Source organism: Danio aesculapii, chromosome 1 (assembly GCF_903798145.1).
Source record: "Danio aesculapii chromosome 1, fDanAes4.1, whole genome shotgun sequence".
NCBI classification, from domain to species: domain Eukaryota; kingdom Metazoa; phylum Chordata; class Actinopteri; order Cypriniformes; family Danionidae; genus Danio; species Danio aesculapii.
Genome location: NC_079435.1, coordinates 7,207,572 through 7,234,940, shown reverse-complemented (window position 1 = coordinate 7,234,940; position 27,369 = coordinate 7,207,572). Strand labels below are relative to the sequence as shown.

At 35.4% G+C, this 27,369-nt stretch overlaps 1 protein-coding gene across 1 annotated transcript; it reads right to left on the bottom strand.

Moving 5' to 3' along the window:
* Positions 1–5,525: 5,525 nt before the first annotated feature.
* Positions 5,526–24,325, bottom strand: commd1 (copper metabolism (Murr1) domain containing 1; the record flags this gene model as incomplete). The annotated part of the gene is made up of 3 exons (XM_056456516.1): positions 5,526–6,310; positions 20,288–20,575; positions 24,134–24,325. Coding segments are annotated over 3 exons (588 nt in total), but the record flags the coding sequence as incomplete, so codon positions are not given.
* Positions 24,326–27,369: the final 3,044 nt, after the last annotated feature.

Genomic DNA, 27,369 nt, shown 5'->3' with positions numbered 1-27,369 from the left:
GTCTACAGAACAAACCATTGCTATACAATAACTTGCCTAATTACCCTAACCTGCCTAGTTAACATAATTACCTAGTTAAGCCTTTAAATGTCACTTTAAGCTGCATAGAAGTGTCTTGAAAAATATCTAGTCAAATATTATTTACTGTCATTATAGCAAAGATAAAATAAAGCAGTGATTATAGATGAGTTATTAAAACTATTATGATTAGAAATGTGAAACAGAAATTGGGGAAAAAAATAAACAGAGGGGCTAGTAATTCGGGAGGGGGTGGGGGTGGGTTAATAATTCTGACTTCAACTGTATATATATTTAAATGAATACATATACACAGACACATGCACATATCTATAAAATGTAGAGTATTTTACACAAACACACATACAAATTTAAATATTTTACATTTTGCTTATAGCAAGTATATATATTTTTTTATCTAGTTTAACCTGAAACATTAAATAACAACCTAATCTAAAATAAAACAAAAACTTTGCAGACTGTACAACTATATAAAAAAAACCACTTTAAAATGAAACCAAAAATGTAGATTGAAAATACATCCTGTTTGTGCATTCAGTTTCACCACAAATATTTTGACTATCATTTCCTCTTATTATTAGATTCATTTTTCTTTTTCATTCATTTGATATAAAATCTGTCAGAAATTATTACTTATATTCTCATTCCTCCTATCGCAAACTCTATTCTATTCTATTTCCATTTGAACCTATCCAATTCCAGTCTAATTTCATTCCACTCTATTCCATTTCCATTAAAAAATCCATTCCATTCCATTTTATACCATTCTAATAAATTCTATTCCATTATTTTACATTCCATTATAATTGCATTTCATTTCATTCCATTCCATTCAAATCTATTCAATTCTATTACATTCTAAAAAAAACAATGTATTCCATTTTTTCCATTCCATTCTAAAAAACATTCTATTCCATTCTTTTCTAAAAAAACATTCTATATCCTTCCATTCCTTTCGAATCTATTCAAATCCATTCTGTTTTATTCAATTCTTATCTATTCCATACCATTCAATTTCATTCTAATCTATTCCATTCCATTATTTCCCATTCCATTCTAATTCTATTCAAATCTATTCCATTGCATTTGGTCTATTCCATTTTAAAAAATACATTATTTTATTCCATTTCATTTCATTCGAATCTATTCAATTCCATTCTAATTTTTATTTCCTTTAAAAAACACATTCCATTCTATTCTATTCCATTCCATTCCATTCTATAATAACATTTCATTTCCATTATATTCCATTCTCATCTATTCCATTGCATTAAAAAAAACATTCAATTCCATTCTATTTTAAAAAAACATTCATTTTCATTCCATTCCATTCTAAAAAATGCATTCAATTCCATTTCATTCAAATCTATTCAATGCCATTCCATTCTAAAATAACATTCCATTGTTTCATTCAATTGTAATCTATTCCATACATCCCATTTCCATTTAATTCCATTCTAATGTATTTAATTTAATTCTTTCCCATTCCAATCTTTTCCATTGTAAAAATACATTCTATTCCATTCCATTTTATTTCATTCCATACGAATCTATTAAATTCCATTGCATTCCAATTTCATTCCATTCTAAAAAAAACATTCCATTCAGTTTCATTCAATTCTAATCTATTCGAATACATTCCATTGCATTATATTCCATTCTATTCTAAAAATACATTCTATTCCATCCCATTTTATTCGAATCTATTCAGTTCCATTCCATTCTAATTTCCTTCCATGCTAAAAAAAAAACCTTCCATTCTGTTTCATTAAATATCGTATACATTTAAAAAAAAATTTGACTACCTACAAAGCCCTGAATGGTTTAGCTCCCCAGTATTTGAGGGAGCTGCTGGTGTATTATAGCCCCTCACGTCTACTAAACTCAATTAATTCTGGACAATTGATTATTCCCAGAATATTAAAATCAACCGTAGGCGGTAGATCTTTCTCACATCTGGCGCATAAACTCTGGGTGAGCCTTTATAACACAGTTCGGGAGACAGACACACTCTGTCAGTTTAAAACTAGATTAAAGACACATCTCTTTGCATTAGCATACACATAAAACACAAATGCTTTTGAAATCCAAATCCTCTAAAGGATTGTTAGGCTGCCTTAATTATCGCAACCGGAGCAGGGAACACTTTCCAGAAGACATTATAAGTTGAATGACATCTACGTTTATGTTAGTCTGTTTTTCTTTATCCTGAGGTCTCAATAATCCTGGACCAGGCCGTATCCTGAGCACAATTTACAACAACTTCTATGTTAAGCTGCTTTGACACAATCTACATAGTATAAGCACTATACAAATAAAGATGAATTGAATTCTAATCTATTCAATTCAAATCTATTCAATTACAATTGTAATTCCATTCTATTGTATTCAGCATTAACAGTGTGGCTCTGTCAGTATCAGGCTGTAAAGAGAACAAGCGTCTCATTATGTGAATGCGATCATCATCTAGCAGCATTAGTCAGCTTTTGCCTCAGTGTTTCTGTATGCAGCCTGTTCTTCTATGATAACCTCATATTCTGCTTTCTAAAGGCCCCAGTTACTCTCATTGTCTCCTCATCTGAATTATTAATTTACACAGGACGGGTGACATCATGATCCCTCGGTAAATACTGCGTCTCCAAACACAGACATGATGGATGGAGAAGAGGAAAATTAAAGAAAAAAGGGCTACCAGGGTCATTAGAGTTGCACTAAAACCAGAAAACTATTATAATTTGGGTCATTTAGTTAATTAAAGCAAAATAAGCATAAAAATAAAACAAACAAAAAAAAATTTAAATAAAAAAAGCTTAAAAAATAAAATAAAAACGAAATATAAACTTATTAATCAATGTTTGTTTATGCATCTCATATGTTTCATGCGCTGATATATACAATTACTCATGTAAAACTTCATTCATTTTACTTCAGCTTAGTCCCTTTACTTATCAGGGGTCACCACAGCAGAATGAATCACCAACTATTCCAGTATATGTTTCACACAGCAGATGCCCTGTTTAGCTACTACCCAGTACTGGGAAACACCCATACACACTGACTCACACACAATAATATACTATACCTATTAAATCACTTATAGCGCATGTGCTTTGACTGTGGGGGAGCACCCGGAGGAAACCCACACCAACATGGGGAGAACATGCAAACTCCACACAGAAATGCCAGCTGACCCAGTCGGGACTCGAACCAGCAACCTTCTTGCTGTGAGGCGATAGTGCTAACCACTGAGCCACTGTGTTGTCCTAAGTACTAACTTAATGAAAACAAAAAATAGAGAATTTTTTTAAGGGTTAAACTTTATTTATTTATTTTTAACTTTATTATTATAATTTAGTTAATTTTTTTTTCATATTTGGAGAGCATTTTACATAATAAATGTATTTTATTTCAGATATTTCATATTTCTAATTTTGTTTCACTTGTCTGTACTAACATAACTAAAATAAAACGTGTTAAACTTTTACAAACATTAAAAAAAGTAATGAAAAATGACTAATAAATTCAATTGAAAACGAAACTAAAATACACTCCCCGGCCACTTTATTAGGTACACCTTACTAGTACCAGGCTGGACCCCATGTTGCCTTCAGAACTGCGTTAATTCTTCGTGGCATAGATTCAACAAGGTACTGTTAATATTCCTCAGAGATTTTGCTCCATATTGACATGATAGCATCACGCAGTTGCTGCAGATTTGTCGGCTGCACATCCATGATGTGAATCTCCCGTTCCACCATATCGCAAAGGTGCTCTATCGGATTGAGCTCTGGTGATTGTGGAGGCCATTTGAGTACAGTGAACTCATTGTCATGTTCAAGAAACCAGTCTGAAATGATTCAGGCTTTATGACATGGTGCGTTATCCTGCTGGAAGTAGCCATCAGAAGATGGGTACACTGTGGTGATAAAGTGATGGACGTGGTTAGCAGCAATGTAACGATTGGTTATTTGAGTTACTGTTGCTTTTCTATCAGCTGGAACCAGTCTGGCCATTCTCCTCTGGCATCAACAAGGCATTTGCGCCCACAGAACTGCCGCTCACAGGATATTTTCTTTTTTTGGACCATTCTCTGTAAACCCCAGAGATGGTTGTGAGTGAAAATCCCAGTAGATCAGCAGTTTCTGAAATACTCAGACCAGCCCGTCTGGCACCAACAACCATGCCACGTTCAAAGTCACTTAAATCAGCTTTTCCTCGCCATTCTGATGCTCAGTTTGAACTGCAGCTGATCGTCTTGATTATTATGGAGTCAATCTAGGGCCATATATTCTTGCAAAGTAAAAGAAAGTTTTGCAAACAAAAAAAAAGTATTGTGCAAAAATAAATAAATGCAAATCTCCAAAAATTGCAAAGTGAAAACAGCCTCACAAACTCACGGTTGACTAAAAGCAAATCAAAATGAGCATTACAATTGACTGGACCGGTTTTGTAAAGTTAATGCTTTAAAATGTTTTGCAAATATATAGTTTTTTTACCCAATTTTCCTATCGTAGTTCTTTATTTTTGTTAGCAAAATTAAGTTTTATTTCTCAAAAATTTATTTTCTATTTGCAATTTTTGGAGATTTGCATTTATTTATTCTTTGCTCGATATTTTATTTTTTGTTTGCAAAACTTTCTTTTATTTTGCAAGTATATATGGCCCTAGATTGACTCCATAGACCATGTCTACATGCCTAAATGCATTGAGTTGCTGCCATGTGATTGGCTGATAAGAAATTTGTGTTAACGAGCAGTTGGACATGTGTACCTAATAAAGTGGCCGGTGAGTGTAACTGCCAATAGAATTTCAACAATGAAAGCAAAATAACATTGAAAGGTCAGTGAATGTAATACAATCCTTTCCCCTTAAAATCTGAATACATAAACACTACAAACACAAACTTTTCATGCGGGTTAATAATAAATTAAACAATGTTATTTTTAACAGTACAGTTTGTAGCATACAGGAAAAGGTCTTATCTAAACTCTCAATGTATCTCTGACTTGACTTTCAGAGCGATGACCTTTGCTCAAAAGCAACAGCGCTGATAAGACAGATTATGATATTATAGTGTCTCTCTGCACTTCCTTGATCCCAGAATCAGTCGGCAGAGATGACAATCATTAACTCACACACATTAAAGAGACACTTCAGCATCATGTACTCACACTTTACTAGGTCCAAACCAGTTTGAGTAGGTTAATTTTGTTCTGTTGAACACAAAGTAAGATACTTTGAAGAATGTTTGAGTGTTCTTAAATGTGCTGCCGAATCAAGATTTATTTATAAACGCATATAAAAGCTTTGCTAGGACACGATGAGTGGAGCGAAACACGATGAAGACTTTGTGCAGGTTCAAGCACATCATCTACAGAGCTGCTGTGTGTTATTTGTCAAGCATTTATAGCAAACACACGCCAAAATAACACACAACCTGAAATACTGTCATGATTTTTCATGATTTCTTAAAACTGATGTCAAAGTTTGAGGTTTCACCATTATTATTTATTAGAATAACGTACAGCACCAACAACACACACACATACATGTGCTTACACACAAACTCTCTCTCACACACAGGCACGCACAGAGATATACACACACAAACAATCCCAAACACACACATGCAGGCACAACATCACACACGCACACATAAACGCACGCACACACGCACACACACACACAGATACACACAAACAAACTAACCCAAAACACACACACAAGCACAGCATCATGCACACACAATCGCACACACAAAAACGCACAGATACACATACATGAGATACACACAAACTCTCACACACAGATACACATACAAACAAACCCAAACACACGTGCACACATGAAGGCACAACATAACACACACAAACGCACACACATGTGCATACAAACAAACTCTCACACACACAGATACACACATATAAACAAACCCAAACACGTGCACACACGAAGGCACAACATAACACAGACAAACGTACACACACAAACACAGTATGTGCATACAAACAAACTATCTCACACACACAGATACACGCATACAAGCAAACCCAAACAAACACATACACACACACAGAACATTACAAACACAAACTTACAAACAAACAAACACGCACACACACACACAAACACAAACACACACACATACACAGGTGGATAAGCTCTAGCTGCGGTGAACGATGCTGTTGATGCTCTCCTGAAGCTCTGCCATCTTTTTCAGCACCAGATTCACCTTCTGCTCATCAAACTCCACACACACAAACTCTGAGCCCTGAAGGAGACACAGAGAGAGAAACAACAGAGCCGTTTATACATGAGGCATGAAGGAGAAATTACTGACCTTTCAAACAACACATTTATGCCCTGTGTAATATTAATAATATAAAGAGTTCCTTCTAGTGCTGCACAATATATCGTATTGGAATAAGTTGACTTCTAGTTGATCATTTGGTATCAGAAGTGTCTTATATGACAGGCAAATGCCTCTAGATTATGCTTATTTTACCAAAATAAAATATAATCATGTCTTGATTTTTAATTATTTAATTAGGACAGTAAGGTCTGACTTTGCTTAGACAAAAGTCTTGTCACTTAACAGAAATAATGTCCAGTATAGAATATAAAGTCATGCTGCAGTCGAAAAAGAATGAATATTGTGTCTGACTCCATCATGAGCTTGGAGGACTGCATCCATACATCTCTACAATGACTCAAATCACTTAATAAAGTCATCTGGAATGAGCTGCGCATCTATAGGATTTGCTCTTCAATATTTAGACTCTCAGTAGTGATTTTTAAACCACACTGAACTGAGCTAAACTGAACTGAACTTAAACACTGACAACTGAACTACACTGTTCCTATTTACTATGACCATTTATGTGAAGCTGCTTTGACACAATCTACATTGTATAAGCGCTATACAAATAAAGGTGAATTGAATTGAATTGAATTGAATGGTAAAGAAAGCATTCTTGCAGGACTCCCAGAGTTCATCAAGATTCTTTGGCTTCATCTTCAATGTCTTCTCCTTCATCTTTCCCCAGACATGCTCAATAATGTTCATGTCTGGTGACTGGGTTGGCCAATCCTGAAGCACCTTGACCTTCTTTGCTTTCAGGAGCTTTGATGTGGAGGCTGAAGTATGAGAAGGAGCGCTATCCTGCTGAAGAATTTACCCTCTCCTGTGGTTTGTAATGTAAAGGGCAGCACAAATGTCTTGAAACCTCAGGCTGTTGATGTTGCCATCCACTCTGCAGATCTGTTGCACGCCCTCATACTGAATGTAACCCCAAACCATGATTTTTCCGTTACCAAACTTGACTGATATCTATGAGAATCTTGGGTCCATGTAGGTTCCAGTAGGTCTTCTGCAGTATTTGTGATGATTGGGATGCTGTTCAACAGATGATTCATCAGAGAAATAGACCTTTTGCCACTTTTCCAAATGATTAACTAAAAGTTAAGTAATTATTTGTTGCTCTTACAGCAGGGATCCATGACAAGACTTTTGTCAGGTAGAGTGTTTTTTCCATTGAGTGAGAACTGCAACTTTTTATCTTACAAATTTGAGTTTTTGATGAAGAATTACATGAACAAAACAAAACCTCAAAATTGCAAAACATAAACATCAATAAAAAGCCCTTTTATTGGTGCAATTCTGGGTTATAACTATAAGTTTGCAACTCTAGGAAACAAAAGACAAAACTGTGATTAATAAAGTCAGAACTATGGGAAAGCTTATAAATACACAACTGAGATAGAAGCATGGCTGGATTAGCCAATGGGCATTATGGGCACAAGCCCAGAGGACCATGCGCACTTGGGGTCCCTGCGAGGGGGGAAAAATGCAGATTTTGTAGTGTCTATTTAGGCTAAGTGCAAAGAGCGCAAATAGCGCTAGCGAAAAAGCTAGTTAAGCGATTCACGCTCATCACCATTTAAATTGACAGAGACAACATAACTAAAGAGTGCAACAGACAGCAGCGTGAGCGCGTAGCTCGTAAAGCGCATGGCAACACCTTTTGACGCGATCGATCGTGAACCCGGTTCAAATCCAGCGTCTGATGAACACGTTCTTCTTTTTTCCCCCTACATATCAGATTTTGCCAACTCTTCGTCACGAGGAAGACAACTAAGGATCATTAATAAGCATATGTATTATGGAGGACTCAGATTTATAGAACTGGATTGGAGAGGTGTTATATCTAAATCATATGCATTATAAGTTTGTAGAAGTTATACATCAAAAATACATCTTTAGATTTTAAGTCTAATAAAATCCATTCATTTTCACTAGTTGTATAAGTATTTTTTTTTTTTCAAAGTATGTTTTAAATGCTTTAAAAATAAGCTAAATCTTTGAAGACTAGAAAAATATATGTACTGTAAATTATTTATTTTAAAAATGCGGGCAATACATTATACATTTTTTTTTTTTAACATTATATTAATCTTATTTTTTTAATTCAACTATAGAGGTGTGGCTAGGTAGGGGGCCTCAAAGACATTGTGCCCAGGGGCCGCTGAATTCTTAATCCGGGCCTGGATAGAAGGTCAGTAATTGTGAGAAAGTAAACATCAGAAGTATGAGGAAAGTAAACCTCAGAATTGTAAGACAAAACTAGATTAAGACATTCTTCTCATAATTATGAATAGACTCTTAAACAACAACAGTACATATTTTGTGTTTTCCTGTAGCAACATAAATACTTGTGGGTTTGATTTAGAGGGAGAGCAAAAACTAACAAAATGTGTACTTTCAACTCAATTTAAGTCAGTTTGGATAAAATCATTTGCCATATGTGTAAACGTAAAGCAAATACATTAAAGGGGCATTTTATTAAATTTCTGATGTCCCTGGAGTGTGTATGCGAACTTTCAGCTCTACAAACCACACAAATAAGGTTTAATAACTCTCTGAAATTGACCCTTTTAGGTTTTGATCCCAACTGTGCCATTTTGGTGACTGTTGCTTTAAATTCGAATGAGATTGAGCTCTTTTTAGAAGAGGGTGGAGCTACAAATGCCTGAGTGTCAGCATAATGGCAGATTCAAAAAGAGGACTAACATCCTATGCTAATGAAGGAGAGATGGTCACTAATGGGCGGGGCTTTCCCCCTCTGATGACACCTACAAAGGGGGAATGTCAATCAAAATTTCTGCAGATATTATTTATAATAAAGATTTTTACCATTAGAAGCTGGTTATATTCACAGACTGATGACACACAACTGTGTTTAAACCTCTAATAAAAGTGATTTTTTCATAATAGGTCTTCTTAAACAGACAAAAATGTAAATAATAATACATTACGGTTTACTGTTAATTCATGTTTGCTTATAATAAATTGACTTATGTTTAAATAATTAGAAATGAGTTATTAAAACTATCATGTTTAGAAATGTGTTTAAAAAACATCTGTTAAACAGACATTGGGGAAAAATATATACAGGAGGGTTAACAATTCTGACTTCAACTGTGTATTCACTGTCATATTAGTACAACTGTATTTGATTACCAGCATGACTCTTCAAATGCCCTGTTTACCTCCAGCACGAGTGAAAAACTGATGTCAAGGCCTTTTAGTATCCTCACAATAGCCATATCAATTGCATCACCTGTAACCATAGTGACAGCGACTTAAGTCAACATAATCACATCAGAACGCACATCAGACACAATGATACGAGTTCATAAACGAGCACAATTAGTGTGCAGATTTGTCTGTGAAATCTAATTAACTTGACCGCGACTGATCTGCAAGGTAAACTGATGGAAAACAGAAGGACGATCTATTCTCTGTAAAGCCTAACAGCATACAAGCTTTTTTATAATGTGATAGATTTTTTCTTTCTCAGATTTAATTAATTATATATTTTGTATTTATTATAATATATTATTATATGTTTATATATCTGCTGTTATATAAAAATAAAACAATTAGTACGAATATAAAACCTGCTATGGTAAGTATTAAAATTTCTTTTTCCAGATTGGCTACAGAACAAACCATTTTTGTCCAATGATTTTCTATAGTTTACTTAATTATAGTCTAAATTAAGCATAATCAAACCTTTAAATTGCACTTTAAGTTAAAAAACACTAGAAAAATTTATAATAAATATAGAAAGAATTCATTCATTCCATCATTTTCTTTTCGGCTTAGTCCCTTCATTAATCTGGAGTCACCACAGCAAAATGAACCACCAATAGAAAAAAATTGGCTAAAAAAATAATATGTAGTCATCATGGCAAAGACAAAAGAAATGAGTTATTAAAAATGAGTTATTAAACCTATTTAGCTTAAAAATGTGTTAAAGCTCTTCCTTCATTCTATATTACCACTGGCATAATGCTCTGTTGTCTTTTTTGTTTGTTGTTTATTTATTATTTTCCAGGTTCTGGGCATTTTGTTTATATGTCTACTGTAATATTCAATTTAGAGTAGTGAATATAAAATAAAAACAAAAAACTAAAAGAGAATAATACAATAAACAAATAAATAAATAAAAGAATATAAAACTAAAATAAAAAATAATAAAAGAGTATAAAACTAAACTAAATTAAACCAAAATAAAACAAATAAATAAATATAAAACTAAAAGAAAATAAAAGGGAACGATTTAAAATAACTTGAAATTAAAAAAGAAAAGAATAAAAAAGGAAAAGAAAAACGAATATAAAACTAAACTAATAAAATAAAATATAAAACTAAAAGAAAAATATAATATAATATACAAATAAAAGAAAATAAAAGAGAATAATACAGTAAAAGAAACAAAAAGAATAAAAACTAAAATAAAAAATTATAAAATAAAATATATAACTAAACAAAATTATACAAAAATATTGAAATAAAATAAAAAATAATATAATATAAGTGACACGGTGGCTCAGTGCGTAGCACTTTCGCCTCACAGCAAGAAGGTCGCTGGTTTGAGCCCCAGCTGGGCCAGTTGGCATTTTTGTGTGGAGTTAGCATGTTCTCCCCGTGTTAGTGTGGGTTTTCTCCGGGCGCTCCGGTTTCCCCCACAAGTCCAAGTATATGCACTACAGGGGAATTGAATAAGCTAAATTGGCCGTAGTGTATGTGTGTCAGTGCAAGAATGTATGGGTGTTTCCCAGTGCTGGGTTGCAGCTTAAAGGGCATCTGCTGCAAAAAACATATGCTGGATAATTTGGTATTCATTTCGTTGTGGCGACCGCTGACTAATAAAGGGACAATGCCAAAAAAATTTATGAATGAATAATATAAAACTAAAATAAAATAAAAAGCTTAAAAAATATACAAAGGTATATATATATATATGTATATATGTAACTAATTAAATCAAATCAAATAGTGATATCAGAAATCTCACTGGACAACAGGTCTGCAAAATTATCAAATCTTGTGTTTTGTGTTTGTCTGTGTGTGTTTTCCTTTCTGAAACTGATGCCGTGACCCAGAATGAAGAAAGACTTGTCTAGTTTCTGCATCAGTTGGCTTTTCTGAGAACTCAACACTCAATACTCGTCTTTTCTGAGAGCATGAATGACACACACAGGGTGTAATGCATCTGTCTGCACACGGCACGCATGAAACCAAACAATTAGAGCACTCAGAAAGACAAACACACAGGCTGAAAGACACGTACAGTATAGCGGAGGATCCTCTTACACCACTCAAGCTCTGAGAATAAAGACACGCTAATAAACCAATAAAAGAGGTTGTCATTCTCATCTTGGTCACTGAGGTTAAACCATATTATGGATATGAATCTTATATTTACAAGCATAATAATATACAGATGCATTTAAATGGACATTCTGTAGTCTAGTGAACCTCCAGACAATCTGAAATTACCATATAATATCTAAAAATATATAAAAAGATTCATTTAACTGCATTATTTAAAAGACAACATAAGGTATATATGTGTGTGTGTGTGTGTGTGTGTGTGTGTGTGTGTCTTATATACTATATATCTTCAAAATGCAGTTCTTTGAGAATAAAAACTATATTTCCCTGTTTTGTTTTGTTTTGTTTTTTGGCAAAAATGTTGTCGTTTTGATTAAACCTACCTGCATTCAAGTGCTGATAAAAAATAACACATAAAAATTAAATAAAATGCTTATTTTGTTTTAAATCAGAGTCTTGGCTGATTTTGATATATAATATGGTCATATATTCCAAGTAGAAAGTATACTAAGGGCTGTGAAATTTAGGTGAAAATTGTCAAAAACTATAAATACACACGCACGCACGCAAACACACACACACAGACACAGACACAGACACAGACACACACACTACCTGACAAAGGTCTTCTCGTCGATCCCAGTTATAGGATCAACAAATAATAACTTGTCTTCTAGTTCATCATTTGGAAAATTGGCAGAAGGTTGATTTTTCAGACAAATCATCTGTTGAGCTGCATCCCAATCATCACAAATACTGCAGAAGACCTACTGGAAAACGCATGGACCCAAGATTCTCACAGAAATCTCAGTCGAGTTTGGTGAAGGAAAAATCATGGTTTGGGGTTACATTCAGTATGAGGGCTTGCGAGAGATCTGCAGAGTGGATGGCAACATCAACAGCCTGAGGCATCAAGACATTTGTGCTGCCCATTACATTACAAACCACAGGAGAGGGTAAATTCTTCAGCAGGATAGCGCTCCTCATACTTTAGCCGCCACATCAAAGCTCCTGAAAGCAAAGAAGGTCAAGGTGCTCCAGGAATGGCCAACTCAGTCACCAGAGATGAACATTATTGAGCATGCCTGGGGTAAGATGAAGGAGGAGGCTTTGAAGCTGAATCCAAAGAATCTTGATGAACTCTGGGAGTCCTGCAAGAACGCTTTCTTTGCCATTCCAGATGACTTTATTAATAAGTGATTAGAGTCGTTGTAGAGATGTGTGGATGCAGTCCTCCAAGCTCATGATGGAGTCAAACACAATATTCATTCTGTTTCCACTGCAGCATGACTTTATATTCTATACTGGACATTATTTCTGTTAAGTTTCAAGACTTTTGTCTAAGCAAAGTCAAACCTTACTGTCCTAATGAAATAGTTAAAACAAAGCATGATCGTATTATATTTTGGTAAAATAAGCGTAATCTAGAGGCCTTTGCCTGTCATATAAGACACTTCTGATACCAAATGATCAACTAGAAGTCAACTTATTATTTGTTGTCTCTAAAACTTCGATAGGTGACAAGACTTTAGTCAGGTAGTGTATATTCAACATGCTGGTGGGGAAAGAGTTAAAATAGCCTTTAAAAAAATCTGTGAATCAATTAAGCTGGTGAAAAAAAGACATGCAATTTCATTATAACTTAAACTTCAGTATCTTTATTCATCGTAAGACTATTTAATCCATCAATACAGACAAAGTAACTGAATAATATAATTATAATAATATATATAATAATATAAATATAAATAATAAATAATTTTTAAACAAAAAGTGAATTAACATCAATCATAAAACGTAAAGTCATTGCTATGCATTATAAGGCAACTGCTCAGTGTTTGAAAACGCTTTATAAAAAATGTGTCATTAATTTTACATTAACGTGACAGTGATCTGAACATAAAAAACAGGGAGGGACTAGTATATCTAGTGTGGACTTGCATAACCATATTGTTAACTAGTCAACTTGACTAGTCTCGCACACTAAAAACACTATATGCGTATAATATCTAACATTTAAAATTAAACAGTGATACGTGATATTAAATCAAATGGCATAAACATAAATAAGAATCTAAATGAATCACCTAATTGATGCCAATACACAGCCTAAGTCAAAACTGCATTTATTGTTTGAACTTCCTGATGAAAATGAACAGACTTTGAAAGATGAGACTTTACTTCAAAACACAAAGCTCCCTGCCATTATTAGACAGGAGATGTGCTACATAATGCCAAGTGATGTTTTATTAATGCATCAAGTGAAATAGAGACTAAAATGATGTAAGGATTGAAGAATCAATATCAATTTGTTCAAATGAAGAAGCAAAAAAATAGATTTGTCAACTTAAAGGGACAGTTCACCCATTTAATCACTATTTTAATTTACAACTTAACTGAGTTTCTTTCTTCTGTTGAACACACACATGCACGCACGCACACACGCACACACGCACACACACACACACACACACACACACACACACACACACACACACACACACACACACACACACACACACACACACACACACACACACACACACACACACACACACACACAAATATATTTTGAAGAAAGCTGAAAAACTGAAACCATTGACTTCCATAGTAGGAACATAGAGTGGAATGTCAATTGTTACTGGTTTCTGACATTTTTCAAAATATCTTCTTTTGTGTTTAACAAAAGAAACAAACTAATAAAGGTTAGAAACATGTAAAAGGAGAGTAAATGATGATAGAAATTTTCATTTTTGGGTGAACTATCACTTTAAGTGGTGAAGAATCTAACTAAGAGTCTGAGAATCCTTGTAGCAAAAGTATTTGTGCGTGTTGTTTCAAAAACCAACCATTCGTTTGTGTTGTGTTTTATTTTAAATAGTTTTTATTCATTTATTTTTCATTTAATTATTTTATTTAATCATTCATTCAATCATTTTCTTTTCGGCTTAGTCCCTTTATTAATCTGGGGTCGCCACAGTGGAATGAACCGCCAACTTATCCAGCACATGTTTTACGCAGCAGATGCCCTTCCAGCCACAACCCATCTCTGGGAAATTTATTTAATGATATGATCAGTTATTTATATAATTATCATTATATCATTTGATTGATTATTAGTTAATGATTTATTATTATTATTATTATTATTATTATTATTGATTATTATTTGTCATTTTATTATGTTTTTATATTATTACAATTTTTCTACAAGTATTGCTTTATTATTAATTCATTTTTCCATATTGTTATAATTTTATGACTGTGTGGATTCAAGCAACACTTGTTTTCATAAGTAAGAGATAAGAGAATGTCTTCATTTCAAGGTCTGTATTGTCACTGGACAATGTTGTGAAGCAGTAATTTTCCATTGCTGTTGCTTGTGGTATAATAACACTTGTTGGATTTATCCTGGTCAGACAAAGTCTGAGCATTGAATCATACGCAACTAAGATTATTCAATAAACTGCATTTTCTTTATCATCATTACTTTGTCTCCTGCTTCTGCTTCTCTCTGGTTTTCTCAGTCAACTCCTATATTGATTTGTACAGGTTTGGGTATTGGGAGGCTCCGCTGGCTTGTTGTCTGGATACCCAGAAAAACAGACATATTCTGGCAGGATCTAGCGTCCGGGGCTAGATTTTATTTATCTGGCATAAAGAGTGTTAAAACAATGCTGTATTTGCTTAAAATTGTGGAAATATGCGTTTACACCACTAATAATAATCCTAAAATAATCTTCTCAGGAAATGACACGAGGGAAAGTCTTAATGGTAAAGTAATGAAGGCTAATTTCACTAATGGGTCTCTGTTTCCTGCATCTCAGACCTCTTGATTTCACTGGAAATGAAGCTCCATCAAAACCTCATGCGTTTCAGGCTTTATGGCAAGTTTAACTACTACACAGAAGGTTTTCATAGATAATAACCATTTATTAAATGATGGCCAAAGTAATTTAGATCACACAGATATGTCAATGAAGTCTTTAGATATACATGCCTCAGCCCTGCATTTTTCATCTGATATATGTTGTTTTGCGTATGTTTCGTTGCACGTTTCAGATGACAAATCCACTAGAGTGCGCCGAGTACATTTTTGCGAATTTGAAACGCGTTGCTTGTGGTACATTTTGCTGTACGTTTCAGTTAAACGTGCTTTTTGTAAACGTCCAGAATAAGTAGGAGATGTCGTTAGGGCTGCAAAATATATGGTTGTAGCATAGAAATCGCAATGTGATCATTTGCGATATTCACATCGCAGGATATGCAATGTTGAGTCGGGATTATCGTTTCTGATCTGCATGGGTTTCTGATTCCTGTTGATGTATGAGCATTTGGAAAGCGTTCGGGCATATGAAATTGCACCATTTGTAACTTCATTAATGATTCGATTTATTGAATTATTTATAAAATGAAGATTATGCAGTATTATTTTACATTTGTATATTCGATTACTGTACATGAATACTCTTCAGAAAACCATCAAATATTTTACATTACATTGGTGTCTTTTTCTTTATTGTATTTATCTATGCTTGTAGATTGTTTATTATATTCATATAAGTCATCAGGGGAAAATGTATGCATGTCGCAATATATAAAAACACAAGATATTGCAATACTAGATTTTTCTAATATCGCGAATCAGTAAAACTCTTATGCAAATATTTGATCAAAAATCATAGAAATCGTTATTTTGTGGCACTTATTTGGTGTTGTGTAAAGAACTGCACGAAAATAAAATTCCATTCATTGATAATACGTCCATGTAAATATCATTAGTGTGAAAAGAACAAAAGCTGTTGTCTTCATACTGCTCCCTAGTGTTTATTTAACCTAGAAACTACAAAAGTACGTTTTTTGTGGTTTCATGCATTTCCTGTGTTAAAAACAAGCAGCAACATCCCGCTTTCCCTCGTGTAGCTAATACGGAAGTAACTGAAACTCCAATTCATCGAAATCGTGACAGCTAGGTCTCGCTGGTTGTGTCACGTCACCTCAGCTGATTCCGGCTGATTAGCCGCTGAACTCGGTATTTACGTCGTATTTTTGTTTTGTTTTATGTGGCTTTACGGTTGGCCACATCCACTTGTAGGTTCATTTGAGTTCTTCAGTAATGTATGGGTGATACTACATCCATAATTTTTACAGTCTATGGTTAAAAAAAAATATATATATAAAAACTTTAATAATAACAAATGTAAAATATAGTAAAATTGATAAATTAAATAATAATACACAATATATACATTAATATATAAAAATAATTATTTATAATTAATGTTTCTAAATAAATAACCAATAATAAAGTCCCAAGTTGGTAAAAAAGACCACTGAAGATGGAGAATAAGCTGTTATTCCGCTTGTACCACAGCTATATAATTTTCATTATAATTCATTCATGCTTTCAACATTTTTTCAATGCAGTTCAGATAAATACAATTACAGAACATTAAACAATAAATCTGAACATCTGTCAATCAACACTTGTAAAGCAAATGTATGTTATAATTTAAATAGCAAAAACTATAGTAAACCTTTTTTGCTTCAGTTAAGAAGTCTGTTTGTCAGTAAGTTTGGTCATTTCAGGAGTAATTCATATTTCGGTACCAATAAAACAGCTCGGCTTGCATTGTGTTGTACATCTAATTCTTAAGAAACACTAGTCTGACAGGTTGTCTGACACGCAACAACATGCCATGCTGTCAGAGTGAAGACTATAAAAACAATGTAAGCTGTGAGGTTACAGATTATTCAAAACATCTGGATAATCGTTAAACCTCATCAAGTAATTTCACTGTTGTATTTAATTAAAACACAGCTGGTAATAATGCATACAAGAGTTGCACAGAGCTGAAAATAGTGAACATTTGAATCGAACATGCACCTAAAAGTTTATCTATGCGACCTCAAAATATTTTGGGAGTAAAATGTAACACTGCATATACACCCTGGTAAAAGAGCTTGCATTCACTAAGATTAAACTAATATTGCAGCTTTCTATTAAGATGATGTATGCAAATAGTAAGTTATATGTAGGGCCAGACAGAATCTGCGGATATTTTTAGCTATTTCTGCGCAGAACTGTGTTAAAAATCTGCGGATTTATGCGGAATGATTTTGGAAGTATCATAACTAAAACCTTAATATATTAAATAAAAAGTAATACCTTTTTAACTTTTATTTAATGTTTACATTGCAAATCCAATTAGATCCACTTTATTTGGTAAACAAAGCAAGTCTCTCATATAATAGATCTACTAAAAGACAAAAATATGACTTTACAAACTATATTGTAAATAATTGATATGAATATTTTCATATTAGTTAATAATATTACTGTAGGTAATTTAAAAACTGAATAAATATAAATTTTCACACATTTACTCATAATACTGCAATATCAGACACCACCAGTGAGTACACAGCAAAGTTATTATCGTTAACTCAGATTCATGTCCAGCAGTGTGTGCAGGGCTGGTGGGTTTTTGTTTGTTTGTTAGGTAGGATTAAATTTCAAATGCAATAAATCTGTTAATATAAAACTTGTATTAACGGTGCTCATAATTGGTGGGTGCGACTACATATTGGCTGATGCTCCTAAATTTAAAAGTTAGGAGCATCAGTGCTACCAAGCAAAAAGGTTAATTTCGAGCCCTGTTGCATAATATTTAACATCTATAGACCATTTTGAGAGATGTAAAAAAAACAACATATTTCCTGTTTTACATTTTTGAGTCTAGAAAGAGCCAAATATTGATTAATAATGTTATGATAGCTGTTTTAACATTAAGTTATGATTGAATTGCCTTCTGTTACAGTTATGAAATAGTTTGATAACTAGCAGGAAATGTTCATCAGCCAATGGCATGACAACATTGAAATCGTCTATAATACTTAACTGCTTAAGTATATAATTCACCATCATTTTTGCCCATTTACTAACGCAAAATGATTTCATCATTAGGCTATTTGTTAAAAATGCTGTCTTAAAATTCAGCGTTTCTTCTCTGCTTCAACTAAGTTCGCTTATAGTGATTTTACACAGCACCAGCAATTAAAAACAATGCATACTTTCTCTACATATACATCTTAGAAAAGACACTCAACATGTCACAACATCTGCCAATGTGAACTCAAACCACAGAATGGCGTAACTTTATTTTTCGGGGCATGTCGGCACATATTTATAGGTGTGTGCTTTTACCAATGATCAGACACTATTCAAGATCAAAACTCGTACACACTTGATCTAGCATGCAAAAATATGCAGGAAACAATGCACCAGGACCGAGCAAGGAAATAAATCTATTTATCCATCTTTATTCTTCTCAGTGATGCTCTGTGACTTATTGAACTGTTAATAATCAGTGAAGTGTTTTTAAGCTGTGTACAACGAGGTGCCATAATTCTCTTTACAGTTCATACAGCCAATATAAAAAGACAACACCCGTCTGCTGTTCAAAACTAGCCTAGAGCTCCGTTTGCTGTTCAAAACTAGCCTAGAGCTCCGTTTGCTGTTTAAAACTAGCCTAGAGCTCCGTTTGCTGTTCAAAACTAGCCTAGAGCTCCGTTTGCTGTTTAAAACTAGCCTAGAGCTCTGTTTGCTGTTCAAAACTAGCCTAGAGCTCCGTTTGCTGTTCAAAACTAGCCTAGAACACCCTTTGCTGTTCAAAACTAGCCTAGAGCTCCGTTTGCTGTTTAAAACTAGCCTAGAGCTCCGTTTGCTGTTTAAAACTAGCCTAGAGCTCTGTGTGCTGTTCAAAACTACCCTAGAGCACCCTCTGCTGTTCAAAACTAGCCTAGAGCTTTGTTTGCTGTTTAAAACTAGCATAGAGCACCATCTGCTGTTCAAAACTAGCCTAGAATGCCATCTGCTGTTTACAATTAGCCTTGAGCACCGCTTGCTGTACAAAACTAGCCTAGAGCGCCATCTGCTGTTCAAAACCAGCCTAGAGCACCCTCTGCTGTTTAAAACTAGCCTAGAGCTCCGTTTGCTGTTTAAAACTAGCCTAGAGCACCCTCTGCTGTTCAAAACTACTCTAGAGTGCAGTCTGCTGTTCAAAACTAGCCTAGAGCGCCATCTGCTGTTTACAATTAGCCTTGAGCACCGCTTGCTGTACAAAACTAGCCTAGAGCGCCATCTGCTGTTCAAAACCAGCCTAGAGCGCCATCTGCAATTCAAAACTAGCCTAAAGCGCCGTCTACTGTTCAAAACTAGCCTAGAGTGCCGTCTGCTGTTCAAAACTAGCCTAGAGTGCAGTCTGCTGTTCAAAACTAGCTTAGAGCGCCGCCTGCAGTTCAAAACTAGCCTAGAGCGCCATCTGCTGTTCAAAACTAGCCCAGAGCGCCATCTGCTGTTCAAAACTAGCTTAGAGCGCCATCTGCTGTTCAAAACTAGCCTAGAGCGCCATCTGCTGTTCAAAACTAAGCTCAGAATCAATTCAAGAGGGAATAGCAATGCATTTTGAAAATTCAGAATGGATTTCTCACATGCATTGGTCACATGTATAAACAGGAGGATGACACAGATTTCTGTACAAATCGAGTCTTCATTTTTCTCACCTCTCCAGTGCGACCGAGCTCCAACTCCACCAGAGCCACAGGGCTGCTGGACACCTGCCCCCTGCTGGCCGATGTGTGCAGATCCACCCTCCACTTCAGGCCCCGGAGGCCCGGCTCCCAGCGGCTCTGGGCCAGCAGGCTCTCTCGTACCCGTGACCGGTGGGTCTTCCAGAAGCGTGCCAGAGCAGCCGCCTGCTCTGGACTCACAGCTCCACCTCCCTGCTTCCGAGTCTGCGCCGTCAAGAAAGCCTCCAGCTGTGCCTGGTCCATGTCTGCTGATGCAATAGACTGAAGAAAAGACACAAAGATTAGGTTGTACAGTTGAAGTCAGAATCATTAGCCCCCCTGAATTATTAGCCCCCCTGTTTATTTTTTTTTCCCAATTTCTGTTTAACAGAGAGATTTTTTTCAACACATTTTTAATCATAATAGTTTTAATAACTAATTTCTTATAACTGATTTATTTTAGCTTCCATGATGACAGTAAATAATATTTGACTAGATATTTTTCAAGACACTTCTATACAGCTTAAAGTGACATTTAAAGGCTTAACTAGGTTAATTAGGTTAACTAGGCAGGACAGGGTAATTGGGCAAGTTATTGTATAATGATGGTTTGTTCTGACAACGGAGAGGGAAAAAAAACTTCACTAATTGGCAGAAAAAGTGAAGAAAAAAAAACCTTGAGAGAAACCAGACTCAGTTGGGCATGACCATTTTAATTTCTCCGCTGGCCAAACGTCTTGTGCAGAGCTGCAGCCTCAGCGGCGGAGGCTGGAAGCTGGCCTCAGCGAAGACTCGTCTGTCTCTGGAGCGTCACAGGAATCAGTCTCATGTTCTCCACTCCTCCATGAACACCACAGTAGCTGCTCAGGATACGGCCTGGTCCAGGATATGGAAACCTTGGGATCATCTCGTCGTTGGTCTTGGATCGAATCAGTGACTCTGCATAGTCTGAAGGCCTCGGGAAGATGGTTGCCCACTGAAGCTAAGCAGCTAGGTTGCTGCCGGAAGTGGTGTTGGTGAGGCCAGCAGGGGGCACCCAACCTGTGGTCTGTGCGGGTCCTTATGCCCCAGTAAAGTGATAGGGACTCTATACTGCTCAGTGAGCGCCGTCTTTCGGATGAGACGTTAAACCGATGTCCTGACTCTCTGTGGTTGTTAAAAATCCCAAAATGTCCTTCGAAAAAGAGTAGGGGCTTAACCCCGGCAACCTAGCCAAAAATCTGGCCTCCTAATCATCCCCAGATCATAATTGGCTTCATCACTCTGTCTCCTCTCCACCAATCAGATGGTGTGTGGTCTGGCGCAAAATGGCTGCCGTCGTGTCATCCAGGTGGATGCTGCACACTGGTGGTGTATGAGGAGATTACTCCCTATGTGTAAAGCGCTCTGAGAGCCCAGAAAAGCGCTATTTAAAAATGTAAGGAATTATTATTATTATTATTCTACTGTACATGAGGAGGTATTCATAAAAACGTAACTTGTGTTTCTCTTTGATTTTAGTATAGATTTTGTACAAATTCCATTCAGAAAGTCCTGTCTTGAAAATGATCCCTTTAATCACTGTAAAACCCATTTAAAGCAGATATTATACTATATCTCTAGATTGTGAAAATTGCCACCATCTTTTAAAAGTCTTATTTTTTAATTTTTGCAATTGAAATCTCAATGTATACCTCCAGTTTTAGTCATTTCTATAAATCCTGTTTTCTTTTTCTTTTTTGCAGTTGTGCTCTTTAATACACAATATAAAACACAATATCTAAAAAATTAGTTTTGATTTTGTTGCTATAAAACCTGAGTTGGGAGTTTTTGACCAATTTGTAGACTGGAGTATTATTAAATATGTTTGTCTCATGCTGATTTTGTCAAAGTTTGTAATTAACTATAAAGAGCACCTGCAGATCAGCTACTGGCATTTGAAGCAGCCAATAAAGTGTTTAGTTATCACCACTTTAGGACTTTATGTTGTTTGTCTTATTTTCCTCTCTTAAGTTGACTAGCTCCTGAATCTACTCTTGCTATATGTCTGTTACTTTCTTTATATGTGATTCAAAATTTCCATCCGTACTTCAAGCAATGATCAACTTCAATATTAATCAATGTTCTAGTCTGATCTCAAGCTTTGACATTAACTGAGAAAGCACCGATCTGAGGCCACATTTTTATGATGTCACCCTGAAGACTTATTACATACAATACAAGACTACAAAATTCAAAATTTAGTTTTCTTGTAAAGATATTTTTTTGATTTACAACAATAATAACAAAACTTTGGAGCAGAATTTGTTTATTAATTTAATGATAATATATGGGAAGTACCATGAACACAAACAAAAATGGTCAAGTGATAAGCCTAATATTCATTTGTTTAAAATTGATCTTAAGCATTATATTGAAACCCTAAAAGACACAAAATATAAAAAGCTATAAGAATGTATGCAATTTTGGATATACAAATTTCTTGTAATTTCTATATCCCCTGTAAGTTTATTTATTTTTTCTACTGATTTGTTCCTTTGATGTAAAAAAAAAAAAACGTAAACATTGTGTTCCTCATTTTTGTATACTATTGTTTTTGTCATGCAATAAATTTTTTTTAAAAAGTAACAATACAAGACAACCCAACAAACACACAAAGATGCCTCAACGTAACGACCTTCCTACAATGTTGTACCAACCTTGTAAAAAGTTGTTGTGTCAAGCTCTGATCTGTTTTCTCTTTTCACTGCCTATTTTGACTTGTGGCTGCTGTGGATCCATCTCTGAACTGGATTCTCTGTTGGATTTCTTTCTGTGACTGCTTTCTCCGAACCAACAACTACACCTGGTCTTCAGCTGCACTCCCCGGTCTGCTGTGTTCTCCAGTCCAGTGCTTTAATGTACTGTCTGCATTTTAATTAATTTATTTATTATTTCTTTTTTTTTATTGATTGATTAATTTATTTATTCATTTTTTAATGCTTTCTTGTTTACTACTCTTGTTTGTTTACTTTCTCAATTTACATTTAGCCTACCCTTTGAGTTTATTTATATATAGTTATTTAATGCAATCTAAACTTTATTCTATACTGTTTGCTTATAATTAGATGTGCACTGTATGTATTAAAAGTTGTGAAATGTATAATAAAAATGTTTGATTATATTCATTTGTGTGGCATTTTTACAACTCAAGCTTACACATGCAGTTGTTAAATTAAATAGGAAAATTGAATGAACAATATTTAATATCAAGCAATACTGGAAAATTATTACTGCTTATCCTGTATTCTAGGCAGTATTGATAAACTCTCAGGAAAAAAAGCATTATTACATGTAGTAAGAACGTCGTCTCGCGGTTGCTGAATGTCACATGAAAACGTTGCTACAGCCTTCTCACGTCTTACGTTTCTACGTTGTAGCAATGAAGCGAGCACATAAGTCTCTACACGTAGATGTGTTTGTTGGGAAGTATTTTGATACAAAATATTAACCTATTTTCATAAACCATATCAAAAACAAATTACAACATACTATTTTGTATTTAAAATACGTATTTAAAATACGTATTTAAAATACATGTATCATAAATACTCTCCCCATCCCTACAAACTGTCTACAAATATAATACAGTACTAATATGAATGGAAACTTTCATTGGCGACACAAGTACTCTGCTGCTCTCTAGCGGTTGACAGATAACAGCGCAGTCTACATCTGCACTCTAGTTGAATGAAGGATTTCTATGAAATATTTCCGCTTGTATTTTACTGAACAAATACTACAAAAACAGCACTAAACTTCGGTGCTTTTAATGTTAAATGATCATGAGAGCATCGGTAGAGGAGAAATTTACTTAAGTACCTTCAGAAGCGACCTCATCTTGTCGTGAAGCGCACGGAACTCGTCCTCCGTCATCTCCGCGTATAGCTCATTCTTCAGAAACTCCTCCGTTATTTCGGTGTTTCCGTAATAAAGTCTCTGCGTTATTCCGTTTAATAAAGCGCTCACACATCTCTGGCTGTCCGCGTCCGCCATGCTGGATGTTGACAGCAGTCATGTGATTTGCGTCACGCGCGTTCACTTCCGGTCGTTTTCAAAACATGTAATCGATTATGTTTGATGTACTTTAGACATAATTTGGATCGTTTTTTATTATTATGTATAACCCCAATTTAAATTTGTTTTATTTTTTTTCTTTCATCTGCGAATGAAACTTGATAATGAAATACGTTTGTAATTCACAGAACATCTTGAACTGTATTATCCCTGTTTACTTTCATGTTAGTTTTCTGAAGGAGAAAATATCCTAAGATTTACACACATAAAACTGTCCATTTGTTCAGGCTTTACACATACAGCACTGATACTATCAATATTCAAGCCGTTCATTATCCCTGCTGAAAAATCCAGCTTAAACCAGCCTAGACTGGTTGGCTGATTTTAGCTGGATGACCAGCCTGGTTTAGAGGGGTTTTGGCCATTTCCAGGCTGGTTTCCAGCCATTTCCAGCCTGGTCTTAGCTGGTCAGGCTGGAAAATAACCAGTTAAATCCAGCTAAAACCAGCCTGGTTTAAGCTGGACATAGCTGGTTTTGGCTGGGCTCCCAGCCTGGCAAGGCTGGTCAAGCTGGTTTTAGCTGGTCATCTCCCAGCCTGACCAGCTAAAACCAGGCTGGAAATGGCTGGAAACCAGGCTGGAAATGGCCAAAACCCCTCTAAAACCAGGCTGGTAGACCAGCTAAAACCAGCCAACCAACCTAGGCTAGTTTAAGCTGTTTTTTTCAGTAGGGTGAGTTAATGAATGGTGAAAATAAAAGGGATATCAGAGCTCATTTTCAGCTAAGTTAAGGGAAATGGCACTAGTTAGCTAGCGTTTTCTTTCCCAAACACACGTTTTAGACGCCATTTATCAAATGCGAGTTAATGAACTGATTCTTTCATTATATTAGACTTGTCACGATACTGAATTAAAAGAAAAAACCATCAATTCCCGCTAACATTTAAGGCACTGTTGATGGCTTTCTTAAAACAGTGCTGATTTGCCATTGTGTTCACGTGATCAACAGAATAGCTTGTGATTGGCCGAGAAGGTCATCAGTTCACCCTCCGCTGTTTACTGAGCACAAACACAGACGAGCCGAGCGATCTGCTTGATGACTCGACTGGTCTTCATGGCTGCTTCGCGCTCGCGTCTCCGTGTATCTGTGTTTGCACTGGGTGAAGGGCAGTAAACTGAGTGCAAACACAAGATACAAGGAGACTGGAACGCGAAGCAACCGTGAAGATCAGTCGAGTCATCGTAATAACTGCAACACGGTGGCACAGTGGGTAGCACAATCACCTCACAGCAAGAAGGTCGCTGGTTCATTCTGCTGTGGCGACCCAAAATAAATAAAGGGACTAAGTTGAAAAGTAAATTAATGAATATTAATTGTCATTAATAGAAGATACACTGTAGAATGCTGAAAAAAGCAGCCATTGACTTCCATTGTATATTTTTTGTTCCTCCACTGTAAAAATATCTGTTAATTAACAGTTTCTGTATTTGGTGATTGACAAGTGTTTTACGATTATTTACAGCTGTGAATTGCTTTATTGGACCTGCTATGTCGACTTTTGATGTTGAAAATTCAACTGTAAATTCTTAAAAGTGACTTTTATTGACATTTTAGTAGTTTGAAATCAGGGGCGTAGAATTGGCATGCATGGAGGGGTCGTGTGCCCACCAATATCCACCAATTACTGAAATGTCCCTACCAGTAATTTAATCGAAATAAATAGTTGGCATATGTTTATGGTAGGGCGACATGGTGGCTCCGGGGTAAGCACTTTAGCCTCACAGCAAGAAGGTCGATGGTTTGAGTCCTGGCTATGTCAGTTTGCATTTCTGTGTGGAGTTTGCATGTTCTCCCTGTGTTGTTGTGTGGGTTTCCTCCGCGGGTGCCCCCACAAGTCCAAAGACATGTGCTATAAGTGAATTGAATAAAATAAATTGTGCATAGTGTATGGGTGTGTTTGGGTGTTTCCCAGTACTGGGTTGCAGCTGGAAGGGCATCCGTTGTGTAAAATACATGTTGGAATTGTTGACAGTTCAGTCTGCTGTGGTGACCTCTGAAATAGAAACTAAGCCGAAGGAAAACAAATTAGTAAATGAATGATAGAAAGAATGTGTGTCTTTTTCTTTATTGTATTTTCTTTATTGCTTGTAGATTCATTCATTTTCTTTTCGGCTTAGTCCCTTTATTAATCTGGGATTGCCACAGCAGAATGAACCTCCAACTTATCCATGTTTTACACAGCGGATGCCTGCAGCTGCAACCTATCACTGGGAAACATCCATACACTCTCATTCACACACAAACACTACGGACAATTTAGCTTACCCAATTACATATAGCACATGTCTTTGGACAAACATGCAGACTCCGAGGCTCGAACCAGCGACCTTCTTGCTGTGACTTGCACCGACTGCGCCCATGCTTGTAGATTGTTTATTATACTTTATGCAGATGCATTCCCTTGCAGAATCATCCCAATCAATCTCAATCAAGTCATCTGGTGAATATGTATTCATATTGCAATATATGAAAACACAAAACATCGCAATGCTAGATTTTTCCAAAGTGCAAGTGACTGGGTTAATTAAATCAATCATGATCATGTAATGTAATCATGGTCGATACATATTTAGAAAAAAGTAGAAGATAACATATCAGAAGATTAAAACCTGATTATGTCTGAGAGAAAAACTAAAAAAGAATAAGTATACCTAAAATATATATGAAAAAGTCAAAAACAAACGGTATAATATGGGCCCTTTAGCACATCATAACTCAAGTTTTTTTTACCTTCACTTTCGTCAATTGGTGAAGTTTGTTTCTCGCCGCTGTCACCACTGGCTTGCTTGGTTTGGGACTTGTAGAGCTGCGCATTGATGGATCTGCTCTTCAGTGTTTGAACTTTCAGCAGTGAAAATTAAACCACACTGAACTGAACTCAACTGAACTTCAACTCTGAAAACTGGACTTTAGAACTACGTTAAACTTCTTTAACACAATCTACATTGTAAACGCACTATAGAAATAGACATGAATTGAA